The following is a 13,762-nucleotide window of genomic DNA, read 5'->3' on the forward strand; positions in this document are numbered from 1 at the left end:
CTACTATATTCACCTACTTTCTGGACAAGCTTGCATTCAAAGTTAGTGCCTCAAGGCACTGTTAGAAGGCAAAATGCAAAATATTAGAACATTCATTTAGTTAGAAGGGCTCAAATTTTGCGCTGTTCGTGTTACTAAATACACGGTTATCATCTGTTTTAAAATGGAGGAAATGTGTATGTATAATTTAGAGCAATCAATGCTAGCGAGATCCACCAATGTTCTGTGTAGCTCAGTAACCTGTTATTCAACCCGACAGGTCTACTGTGTCTAGATAATGTATTGGTTTAGGAGATCAGTTATTTAGTATTTAACACTTAACAACCTCTGTAATAGGAGAGTTCGTATCTCATTGAAACATTCCATTTTCTATGATAATCAAATGAAAACCCGTCATTCATTACCAACAGATCATCATTATCTAGTTAGAGTTCTAAATAATTTCCAGCGTTTTAATATTGCATTGTTTGTAATCCTCAACAACCATAGTTCATTATTTTGATTTAAATACCTAAGCGAGGTTTGCAATAGCAACGAATCATACGTTTTTTCCTAAATGTATTTCATGCAAGGGATATTGCAATATATCACCACAATATATCAATAGTAAGTGCATTAGCTCTAAATAAAACCATTTTCCCTTATAACCTCACAGATATTTCCTATCCACCACCTACACCCACTAAACGTGTGGCCCTTGGCAACTATTTAACTGGTCGGAGGCCCAGTAAAGATACCAGGAGACGGATATGGTAACTCAGTTGTCGGGGCCACTGTGGCAGATACCGTGGTCGCGCGTGGTACTGTGCTCCGGTCGGATTACACCCCACCAGGCTTGTCCCTGCTGCCGCCAGTTTAAGAGTCGCTGGCAGCATTCACTGATCCCACAGCGCCTCCTGTGGGGCGCCTTCTGTGGGAGGAGCGGGCCGGGGAGTGGATATCGCGTCCGGCCGAAACAGAGGCGGAGTGCCATTGGAGACGAGGAAGACCATGCAGGAGCGGTTGCACACGTCGGAGAAGAAGGGTGGCCGTGTTGGATGGGTGTTCTCACCTGTGTGAAGCCTTCCACTCTGCCGCCTCGCCGCCCCCCGACACCCAGCAGCGCTACACACGCTGAGTATGATCAAGTGTCACAAATTCTTTTAACCGCTGATGCGTTATTCTCCTGTGTGCGGGTGTCGTCGTTATGCTTGCTAGCGAGGCGCCACGCTGGATGGCGGGGTATGTCGTGTTCTCTTCTCTGCACTTCTCTACCTCCCATTCTACTTCCTCTTCTCCCCCCCCCCAAAAAATAACAACTTTTTTGGTCATTTGACTTAGTTATTATCGCATGCAGCTTAGCTAATATATTATTTCCGCTTTCAGGTCCTTAATTTTTGCTGTGTGCCTCCTGTCTACTCTCTGTGTAACACCAGACCTTAACCTCTCCCCCTTCCCCTCTACTACCGGGCCTCCTCCCCCAACACAACGCTCTGTATTACATTGTATAACTTTGTATAACTTCCGTAAAGGAAGTCTGCAAACCCGTTGGCTGTTGCAAGTAGACTCGTCACAGCCGAACCCAACTACTCTTCATCTTTCATCTACTAGATGCTTGCTATAAAAATTATATCGCTGCTATATGGACCCAATCCGTGTACATTTATAGTGCAGATCCAATTTGTAAAAAAAAAAAATAATGTCAGAAATCAAGTAAAATGGGAATTACCAATTTAAAACTGTTTATAAATAAATTATTTGTTTTTCTTTGTATATATGAATCGTTGTCCCAGTGGACTCTAAAATATGGGGGTTCTCCGTGGTGTTGGGGGGGGGGAGGCACGGTCTCTCGTACAGATAAAAGCAGGGAATTTAATTTAAAAAATAATTTAGGATGCTATAATTTTACTTTCTTTTATATGATGAGAACTTTATAAACATATTTTTTTTCAAGGGAGAAATATTGATAGCATGCTACTAGATGTATATATATATATATATATATATATATATATATATATATATATATATATATATATATATATATATATATATATATATTTATTTATATATATATATATTTATATATATATATATATATATATATATATATTTATATATATATATATATTTATATATATATATATATATATATATATATATATATTTATATATATATATATATTTATATATATATATATATATATATATTTATATATATATATATTTATATATATATATATATATATATATATATATATATATATATATATATATATATATATATATATATATATATATATATATATATATAAATATATATATATATTGTTTTGGGTGATCTTCTAAACTCGAAGTTTGTTATCCATTGATTTTACTTCAAACAAACCGTGTTTGTGTTAAGGGTAAAAAAAAAAACATGCAACACCTTGACTGTTTCTCCCTACACCCTGTCTGTTGTTTTTACCTCAGGAGAGGAAAGCTGGTGTACCTTCAAACACCCCAGACTCTTGTGTCCAGGACAACACCTTACCACTCCCTCCTCCTCCTCCTGGCGACCCAGCTGTCTACACAATCACCAAGCTGACAGTACAATTGAATGTGCCGTTAACGTATATCGTTTTTATAGAAGCTATATTCCAGCCGGCGAGAAGCTGAATCCCTACAGATCACCCCAACCATTAATCGAGTCGCGTCTGAGGGCATTCGGAGGGTTGGTGTAGTAACACGAGGATTGTATTTGGAATTGACTGATTTTGTTAATCTATTATGCACGCCATACCCATCCCGTGGTGGTAGGGGAACCCATACCCATCATGTGCATAGTATTAGACCCCATACTCATTGTGTGGGTGGTAGTGGACCCCATATCCATCATGTTCATAGTATTAGACCCCCATACTCATTGTGTGGGTGGTAGTGGACCCCATACCCATCATGTTCCTAGTATTAGACCCCCATACCTATTGTGTGAGTGGTAGTGGACCCCATTCCCATCATGTGTATGGTATTAGACCCCCATACCCATTGTGTGGGTGGTAGTGGACCCCCATACCCATCATGTGTATGGTATTAGACCCCCATACCCATTGTTTGGGTGGTAGTGGACCCCATACCCATCATGTGTGTGGTATTAGACCCCCATACCCATCGTGTGGGTAGTAGTGGACCCCATACCCATCATGTTCATAGTATTAGACCCCCATACCCATCGTGTGGGTAGTAGTGGACCCCATATCCATCATGTTCATAGTATTAGACCCCCCATACCAATCGTGTGGGTAGTAGTGGACCCCATACCCATCATGTGGGTGATAGTGGAAAAATGTACAGAGGCAAATAATGGGCTCAGTATATCACATAGGCCAACTGTAAGTTCTCTAAGAACTTTGGCAAGCATGCTGACAACCGTTTATGTAAACAAGAATACCTCCGTCTATGAGGCATTTTGAGGGAGACATTGTGTTTAACATTACCATTATTACCCAAACAAGAAGCCTTGCTTTAGATGAGAGGGGGGATTGATTGTGACAATTGTTTATGTATTCTTTCAGTCGTGTTTCGAACACCTGATTGTTGGATATATGACACTATACATATGATATATGACAATGTATCTGAAGCATATAACAGAGAATTCAATTTCTTTCTTTATTATGCATCCCATACCCATCCCGTGGGCTGTGGTGTAAAGGGTTACAGAGGCATATAATCGGTTCAGGAACTGAACCCCATAGTTCGTTTAGCTAAGCAAATAACAATCTTTTGACGCTAGTTACACAATTATTAATGTTATATATGCATGTACACATACTCATACATACATGCACATATATATACATATACATATATACATACACGTACATATTCAATCACCTACACAAATGCACTCATCAATAATCTTTTGTATCACAAGTGATTCAACAAGAGGCTCACAACAGTCACTATACAAGGCACTTTACATCTATGGTGAGTCACACAGTTACTAGTCTTGCTGCACACCCACCCAACTGGGCGGCAGCTTTACAGTCATGTGCATGCATTACCTACAGTAAGCAAATTTTCGATACTTCGACAAGATTTCGGGCAGCACATCATTATGAATGAAGTTGAAGTACACATTTCTTGGACACTAATGATGGTGTAATCTCTAAATTCCTTTATTTTTTCACGTTCCATTATATAATGGCGCAAAGTATGCGAATAGTTCTGCTGACAGAGTTTACATTTAATCAGATCAACATTAGCAGATGTTACAAACTCCCAGTGGTACTTGTAGCCGAGCCTAAGCCTAGCAGTGGTAACATCTAGAAGTCTGCTAACATTATTGGATGACCCATAGACGTGCGGTACTTCCTGCATAATAGAATGATGATAGATGGAGCAACTGGTGTGAATTTCACTCTGCCTCAAGTCTCCGAAATTTAGTTGATGTTCCCGGAATATTACTGCCCTCAGGCGTAAGTAGGAAATATGACTTCTAAATCAAGAAATTGTATCTGTAAAGATGATAGTGTGAATATTGCATATAACAGTGTATATGTGACATTTGCCATTATAAATATGACATATGACACTAGACAATGTATATATGATACAACAATGCAAATGTATGACGGCATATGTATGGCGTACCACAGTAAATGACATAACATATCACAAATATGTCATATGCCAATGCATATGATATACACCAATGTAAACATATAACATATGTACATTATAAACTCAAAGAATCATACATGGGCCTGTCGAAATGTAAATATTTCTCAAAACTAAAATAATCACATCAAATAAAAGGCTCGCAGGAAAATATCTGATATAGAGAGTTTATACCACACTGTTCGTAGCTCTGCCTGATGGAATTCAAGTCATGTGCTGAACACATGGGCCGTAAGATTTACTGCGTCTCTGCAGGGGCGGAAAACCTTCACTGAGATTCAACATAAGCATCTTGATATGACTCTAGTATTCTCTTATAAAAACAGTACCAATAATAATTCAGTGTCTGAGAAAAAAAAACTAGATATACGTGAGCTTTACATTTAACACACATTATATTAACGCTGTCCAACTGGCTTTGCATAATGGAAACGGTCAGTAGTTCAACCGTGCTTGTTATCGATACAAGCATAAAGTATATATATACAGGCTTCCTGTCTCCAGCAAAACGAATTATACATAGGCTTACATAAAAGCGGTGTACCCACTTTACATAAAATAACATACAGATTCATACACCGACACTTGCGTGTGTATACATCAGAGTTTGTTGAGAGACCAGCGAAGCAGACTCTGGCAAAGAACGCTGATAAGAGGAGAGAGAGGAAGGAGAGGAGTGGGAGAGGAGAGGGAGAGGAGGGAGGGAGGTAGAGGATGTTGGGGAGAGAGGGAAGTGAAGGAAGAATCAAATGGAATGGGAACGGGGGAAGGGGTATATAACTGGGAGGGATAGAACATGAGGAATGGTTGGGGAGAGGCAGAATATCAAGGGAAAGAGAAATCATAAGAAAGAGGAGGAGAGTAAAATAGATGAAGAGAACGAGCAGAGAAAGGAATGGAAAAGAAACGGGCGAAGGAAAGACATAAAGAAAAAAAAGAAAAACCGAAGATAAAGAGTGAAAGGAGAGAAGATGGTAAGGGAGTAGGAGGAGACGGAAGAGTAGGGAAAAGAGAGGACAGGGTTAGGAAAATGGGGAAAAGTTGAGTGGAGGAAAATAAACGGAAAAGAGATAAGAGGAACGGGATCTGATGGACTTGTGGAGGCCGTAGAGATGAATGTTTGGAAGGGGAGAGGAGGAGGTAGAAGCCAGCAGAAGGAAGGGGGGGGGGGGAGGGAAGGGGATTGTAATGACTGAGGAGGATAGAGGGAGTGGGGGGGGGATTATGGTGGGGGATGATATGGGGGGGAAGGCTCGGAGGAGGGGTGTGTTATTGTGGGGGAGGAGGAGGTTAACATTCCCCCCCTCCAGGGAATTCCTGAATAGCATAGATAAAAGCACAAGACCAGCCCTTGGTGACCATCTCCTGTATTGGCTCTATGATTCCTCTCGTGTGCTGCTGTATTGGCTCTATGATTACTCTCGCGTGCTGCTGTATTGGCTCTATGATTACTGTCGTGTGCTGCTGTATTGGCTCTATGATTCCTCTCGTGTGCTGCTGTATTGGCTCTATGATTACTCTCGTGTGCTGCTGTATTGGCTCTATGATTCCTCTCGTGTGCTGCTGTATTGGCTCTATGATTCCTCTCGTGTGCTGCTGTATTGGCTCTATGATTCCTCTCGTGTGCTGCTGTATTGGCTCTATGATTCCTCTCGTGTGCTGCTGTATTGGCTCTATGATTACTCTCGTGTGCTGCTGTATTGGCTCTATGATTCCTCTCGTGTGCTGCTGTATTGGCTCTATGATTCCTCTCGTGTGCTGCTGTATTGGCTCTATGATTCCTCTCGTGTGCTGCTGTATTGGCTCTATGATTCCTCTCGTGTGCTGCTGTATTGGCTCTATGATTCCTCTCGTGTGCTGCTGTATTGGCTCTATGATTCCTCTCGTGTGCTGCTGTATTGGCTCTATGATTCCTCTCGCGTGCTGCTGTATTGGCTCTATGACTCCTCTCGCGTGCTGCTGTATTGGCTCTATGAGTACTCTCGTGTGCTGCTGTATTGGCTCTATGATTACTCTCGTGTGCTGCTGTATTGGCTCTATGATTCCTCTCGCGTGCTGCTGATTTAGCTCTATATGTTTTCATGTTTTGCGATCTCTATGGCTCGTCGCGTGTACTTTTTGTATTCGTTCTATGGTTCTCGTCCAGTTGTTGCAACGGCTCTATGGCTCTTCTCACGGGTTGCGGCTGTATTTGTTCTATATTTCCTATTGTATTGTTATATTGGCCTTAAGCCTTTAAGGCTCGGGTGCTGTTGCAATAACAACGTAAAAACATTTTCCACACAATTTTGTATATAATTTAGTCATTGATTATCTGCATAATTCTGGTAAAATTATGGCCTCATTAAGGCTGATGTTAATTTCTCCAATTTGTAACTTGAAATAACGCAATAATTCTTTCATATTATATACACCGCGGAGACACTTACTGTACACACAAATATATATATATAAAATATTGAATGACGTATAAATAAACTGATGTTTATAATATGCAATGCAATGATATATATATACGAGAAACATCAGAATCATGATTGGGAGTCTTTAGAGGGTCAGTCAGCTTAGTTACAAGCTTGTCTTCACTCGAAGCTGGGTATAGCTGTACGTAAACCGGCGTATAGCTGTTTCGTAATTCAGCGTAAGCTAACGTAACCCTGCGGAGACGATAAGTCACAGTAACGTCAGGAAGCAGCCCGTAACAGCTGTCTAACTTCAAGGTACCTATTTACTGCTAGGTAGCAGGGGGATCAGGGTGAAAGAAACTGGCCATTTGTCTCTGCCGGCGCCGGGAATCAAACCCGGGCTACAGGATTACAAGTCCCGCGCGCTGTCCACTCAGCTACCAGCACCCCTTTGTGTGTGTACCCCTTTGTGTGTGTGTGTGTGTGTGTGTGTGTGTGTGTGTGTGTGTGTGTGTGTGTGTGTGTGTGTGTGTGTGTGTGTGTGTGTGTGTGTGTATTCACCCAGTTCTATTCACCTAGTTGTGTTTGCGGGGGTTGAGTTCTGCTCTTTCGGCCCGCCTCTCAACTGTCAATCAACTGCTACTATTATTTTTCCCCCACACCACTCACACCCCAGCAAGCAGCCCGTGACAGCTGACTAACTCCCAGGTACCTATTTACTGCTAGGTAACAGGGGCATCAAGGTGAAAGAAACTCTGCCCATTGTTTCTCGCCGGCGCCTGGAATCGAACCCAGGACCACAGGATCACTCGACCAGCGTGCTGTCCTCTCAGCCACCGGCACCTGTGTGTGTGTGTGTGTGTGTGTGTGTGTTTTTTACTAGTTGTGTTTACTAGTTGTGTTTTTGCGGGGGTTGAGCTTTGCTCTTTCGGCCCGCCTCTCAACTGTCAATCAACTGTTTACTAACTACTTTTTGTTTTCACACTACACACACACACACCCCAGGAAGCAGCCCGTGACAGCTGACTAACTCCCAGGTACCTATTTACTGCTAGGTAACAGGGGCACTTAGGGTGAAAGAAACTTTGCCCATTTGTTTCTGCCTCGTGCGGGAATCGAACCCGCGCCACAGAATTACGAGTCCTGCGCGCTATCCACCAGGCTACGAGGCCCCTAAGTGTGCCCCTGTGTGTGTGTGTGTGTGTGTGTGTGTGTGTGTGTGTGTGTGTGTGTGTGTGTGTGTGTGTGTGTGTGTGTGTGTGTGTGTGTGTGTGTGTGTGTGTGTGTGAATGAGAGTGAGTGCATGTGTTAATTCAGTAAACACATTAGTAGTTATCAAGTTAGTAAACATAATCAAGTTAGTATAAGCACTAACGGACCTCAAGTGAGAATAGAGAGAACACGATATTTCTGCCTCTTGTCCAAAACCCGAAGAAAGTATAGCTAAGACTAAGCATGAAGTGGTCAACTGACTCGTTTAATTCTCTGATGATTGATTGATGAAGATTAAGCCACCCAAAAGGTGGCACGGGCATGAATAGCCCGTAAGTGGTGGCCCTTTGGAGCCATTGCCAGTATCAAGAGATGATACAGGAGACCTGTGGAGGTGCAACTGCACCCTAGTGACGGGAGATGTCTCCCGTGTTTAATTCTCTATTTACACTTTGGCTTCGCGTTGAATTGTGTTGCTGGCGACCTGGCTGCAACACTCGCGTCCTCTCCAACACTATACATCCCAATTTGACGTATAAATCTCGCTAAATTGACGTAATGTCCCTTTTTCTGCCCGTGGGTCCTCGGTTAGATTCGGTCAGGTTAGTACGTCAGTTTAGTGACGTTGGGAACAATGGAAGAGGACGCGGGGCTGGTTTCTACTGACGGTCCTCTTGAACTGCCATAACTGACACAATAAGTGCTTCTAAAACGCCTTGAACCTCAATTTCTACCGACCTAACCTAACCTAACCGATAAAATGATAGAAAACGAGAGTGTGAATCGCTACTTTTCATAGTATTCCTTGTTTTGTCTGTTGGAGATTGTGGTGTGAAAGTGCATTGTATTATTTGAGATGACAGGTTGTAAGGGGATAACGTTGAGTTATCTGAAGTTATGTTGCCCATTTGTCTCCCGATTGAATGCCCAAATTTTCAGGATTATCGAAAATTTTGCTTCCCGTTGGTTCATTGGTTCATTGTCACTTGCTAATCTAAACGAACTATGGGGTTCAGTTTCTGAACCCACTATGTGCCTCTGTAACCCTTTCCACCACCGTCCAAGGGATGGGTATGGGGTGCGTACCAAAGAAAGAAATTGAATTGAATTGGTTCCCATACGCCATACATCTCTCAATACGTAAATCTGACTCCTTCGACAGCGGCCCCCTTTTGTCTAGTCCCATACATCACGAGTGAATGATATTGTGGAACTCTTGCCTCTGCTGTGACCAGAATACCTATATACAATCCTACTGGCTTACGATTTGTATTGATAAACACTTTTGGTTTCGTTGGAATAAGCCAGGGTGTAGGGCTAAGCCGGCATACACTGGGTTACGTCAGGTCCCGCTGGGTTATGATGACCAAATTACACACCAGAAGATGGAGAAGCGACGACGTTTCGGTCCGTCTTGGACCATTATCACGTCTTGTCACACATCACACACACACGACTTGATAATGGTCCAGTGAGGGACCGAAACGTCGTCGTTTCTTCATCTCCTGAATTGTGGTCTGTGTGTGTGTGTGCGTGTGTGTGTGCGCATGTGTGGGCGGGGAAATCCGTTGATTGACGGACAGTTGAGAGGCGGGTCGAAAGAGCAGAGCTCAACCCCGCAAGCACAACTAGGTGAATACAACTAGGTGAATACAACTTGGTGAATACAACTAGGTGAATACACACACAGAGAACCAGAAGCTCAACCCCTGTGCACATTCACAGATACATAAAAATCCTTATCCAGAGATTAATGTTTGTACCCCGGCTACAGGCACACGGGGCAAAATTACTGTAATATCCACAGGCGCTCATTAGCGAGCGGCAGCTCTGGTACATTACCTGCCCATTGACAACGCCTCACACAACCAACATTTTTTTTTTCTTTTTTTCCGGCTTTGAATTACGAGTTCACCGGTTCTCTTTATTTTCAGTATGACAACAAGAAAATATATATATATCACTGCTTATAGGCTTTGAAAGGGGTTAGTTTGGGGTCTGGTCCCCTTTCTCTTGCTATTTACAAAATCAATTATATATATATATATATATATATATATATATATATATATATATATATATATATATATATATATATATATATATATATATATATATATATATATATATATATATAATTTATTTTAGAGGGTGTGCAACAGTCTGTATTTTGTAGATTTCGTGCATAGTAGCAATAGATACTATCATACATTCCATCCATATTAGCTATAGATACGATAATACATTAAATCAGTATTAGCTATAGATACTATAATTTTAGGAACACATTCCCATACATTATATCTATGAAAGAGATTCCTTGGTAGTATATCATTGTAAGAAATTACTGAACTGCATATCTCACGAATAACTTCCTAAATACTTTATCTCGAATAACTTCTCAGACAGTATCACATAGCTTCGAAAGTTTTTAGTTAAACAACGCCGCTTATAACGTGTATCTTATCTGACTGAACAGTGTAACCAGATTAAGTAACGGGTGTGTCCAGTAGCTAGATGGGTGACAACATGGTCACTGCCTCACCCTTGGTTAGTGTCAGTGATAAGCCAATAAAGGGCTTCCTGTCCCCGACAACGTAAACTCAATTTATAATGACCAGATTCATGATATGCGATTCGCAGCGTTTTGGCTTCTCTCGGTTGTGATGTGCGAGGGAGCCTCGCCACATCTCTCAACGGTGATGTGAAAAACGGAGGAATTTTTATTTCTTGTAATCAAAGTGGAGAAAATGATCCATGTATCACGTTATAGTCACGACCTGAGTATTTCTCATAGAAATAAGTGGATTTCCTTACCAAGGACAACCAAGAAATAAGGTAAGGGTTCGGGTTGAATAAAGTGGTAACACAGTAGATGTGTTATCGCTGGATAGTTTCAAGTGCAGGTTAGACATACGTATATGAATGAGTTGTGATGGATATGAATGAATATTCATATCCATTCTATGTATTGTCTTTACCAATAGGGACAAGGCCTATTGTCCCTATTGCTCCATATGGGACAATAGGCTTTCTGTAATTTCCATTATGCTGGTTCACATGGCTGTGAGAGGTAGCTTATCTAACACTGATCTCATAGTGAAGCGGAGGGAATGAGTAGATTGATTGAGAGATGAAGATTAAGCCACCCAAGAGGTGGCACGGGCATGAATAACCCGTAAGGGAGGGGAATGAAGTAAGTCAAGGGAGGGACAAATATGCGGCCCACCATCCTTTTATATACCGCTTCGGGTCACTTTCTTCCTCAACCGCATTTTTGGGCACCCAACTAACCATTTCAGCTGAAAGTACAATTTACGAATTTGCAAATTAGTTTATTTTGTGTCACAATAACGTGGCTGAAGTATGTTGACCAGACCACACACTAGAAAGTGAAGGGACGACGACGTTTCGGTCCGTCTTGGACCATTCTCAAGTCGGCTTGAGAATGGTCCAGGACGGACTGAAACGTCGTCGTCCCTTCACTTTCTAGTGTGTGGTCTGGTCAACTTATTTTGTGTCTGTTGTGTCCATTCCAAAGACGGTGCTTTAAAAGTCCGGTACAATAAAGAACGTTTCTAAATATCTGTCCAGTAAGTACATTATGGTTCTAAGCAGACCACCGGAAAAGTTTTAGACGCGAATTAGACGTCTGTGAACGTCAGGGCTCTGAACTCCAGCGGGCAGTTTGCGTGGGCACTGGGTTGTTAGCGGGCACTGCCATGCCTAGCTATTCGAGGCTGTTGGAGCTTAACAGTTATGAGAAGCAATGTTCAGTGTACTTGAAACCTAATATTGTTAGCAAAGAAACGGCCATATTCGACTTGAGAATGGTCCAGGACGGACCGAAACGTCGTCGTCCCTTCACCTTCTAGTGTGTGGTCTGGTCAACATACTTCAGCCACGTTATTATGACTCATCGCCTGCATAAGAAACGGTCATTTAATGAAGAGCGTCGGATGGCACAAAAGTAGAAAACTTGAACTTTTTGTTGAAGTAGAGGAAATGCCAACATGTGTGATTTGGTGACCAGAGCATGACTCAAGGTGCTACATTATCACACACATGTTCCAGGGTCAACTTCCAGAGTTGAACTACATCCTTTCAACAAGCTGCACGATACAATATTTATAAACATGAAGAAAATGTGCATAAACTGGAAAATAATGAATGGGTTCGAGATGAAGCTCTCACGATGAATCACAGAACTCTTGTATGAAGTGAGTACAAAGAGGCAACGATGCAATAAACTGGCTGTATTCGTGACTTTGAGATAAAAATACAGCATTTTGAAAGGCAACTTACAGAGAGTAATAATTCCTTCTCACCATCCTATAAATCCCAGCAACACATACCTGAATTTTATGCTAGTCCACACAAAAAAGGGCTGCAATTATTTTTGCAAAGATGTATCACGCTATTGTGATGTCCTTGTGTGTTAAATAATGAGTTTCCCGAAAAGTTTACTGACTTTAAATACCCCAATAGAGGTTTCTAAACAAAATTTGCTTCCTAATCTATATAAGTGTTACGAAGTATCAGAATGTTTTCAGCTAGAAAATAGTTGTTAGTGTGCTTCTGTTTTTGAGAGAATAGTTTTAGTGTTGATGTTTGTTAATGTTTATCAATATTGATATCAAGACTCCCGGTGGAACGGTGTACTTGCAAGTTACTCACTGAAGAGGCTCTGACAGCTGAGTGGACAGCGCTCGGGATTCGTAGTCCTGAGGTTCCGGGTTCGATCCCCGGCAGAGGCAGAAACAAATGGGCAGAGCTTCTTTCATCCTGATACTCGTTATCACCTAGCAGTAAATAGGTACCTGGGAGTTAGACAGCTGCTACGGGTTGTAAAAAAAAAGGAGATCTGGTCGAGGACCGTGCCGCGGGGACGCTAAGCCCCGAAATCATCTCAAGATAACCTCAAGATAAGATAGCTATATTGTCCTAGCGTTATACTGCCGCAATATCTATGGAACATACCGTAGGCTATACACAGTGAACTGGGGTATATCTATCAGAAAGTCTTGGGAGGAGTGCGGTGGAGTCGATCCCGGGTCCGGAGTCTGGGACGTTGGTTCCAAACCACCGCCTTACTCCAAAACATTTTCTGACCGTAGGTTATACTCAAGGAAAATATACTTCCACATGCCGAAGCTACCCTGAGATAACTACATTACACTCTAAATATACTGCTACATAGGGAAGCTGCCACAGGTTATATTGCAGCAGAATATACTGCTAAATGGAGAATCCATCTCACTGAAGCAATTTAAAAAATTTACAATTTATTCTGTCGAAAGGGGATGGAGCCACATGCAACACTTTAGCCGAGGCATCCCATCACTCTGAATCATGCTGTACTACAGCGGATCCAGGTGCATCATACTGTAATACAACGGATCCATGTGCATCATACTGTACTACAGCGGATCCATGTGCAGCATACTGTACTACAGCGGATCTATGTGCATCATAGTGTACTAGAGCGAGGACACTCTAAATCA

The 13,762-nt window shown here is 41.8% G+C and overlaps 1 protein-coding gene across 4 annotated transcripts in view; it reads left to right on the forward strand.

Annotated features, from left to right (window-relative positions):
- The first annotated feature begins 724 nt into the window (after positions 1-724).
- Positions 725-13,762, forward strand: part of LOC123764945 (single Ig IL-1-related receptor) — a 46,891-nt gene continuing 33,853 nt past the window's right edge. For 2 of the 4 annotated variants that reach the window (XM_069333258.1, XM_045753175.2), the window contains exon 1: positions 725-1,117. Coding sequence is in view for 1 of the 4 variants with exons in the window: in XM_045753175.2 (XP_045609131.1) it covers positions 750-1,117 (368 nt within the window). In the remaining 3 variants the exon portion in view is untranslated. Of the gene's footprint in view, positions 1,222-13,762 lie in introns of all 4 variants that reach the window. The other 2 variants (XM_069333257.1, XM_069333256.1) reach the window with 2 other exon arrangements.

The sequence above is a fragment of the Procambarus clarkii genome, chromosome 29, assembly GCF_040958095.1.
Source record: "Procambarus clarkii isolate CNS0578487 chromosome 29, FALCON_Pclarkii_2.0, whole genome shotgun sequence".
Classification (NCBI taxonomy): Eukaryota; Metazoa; Arthropoda; class Malacostraca; order Decapoda; family Cambaridae; genus Procambarus; species Procambarus clarkii.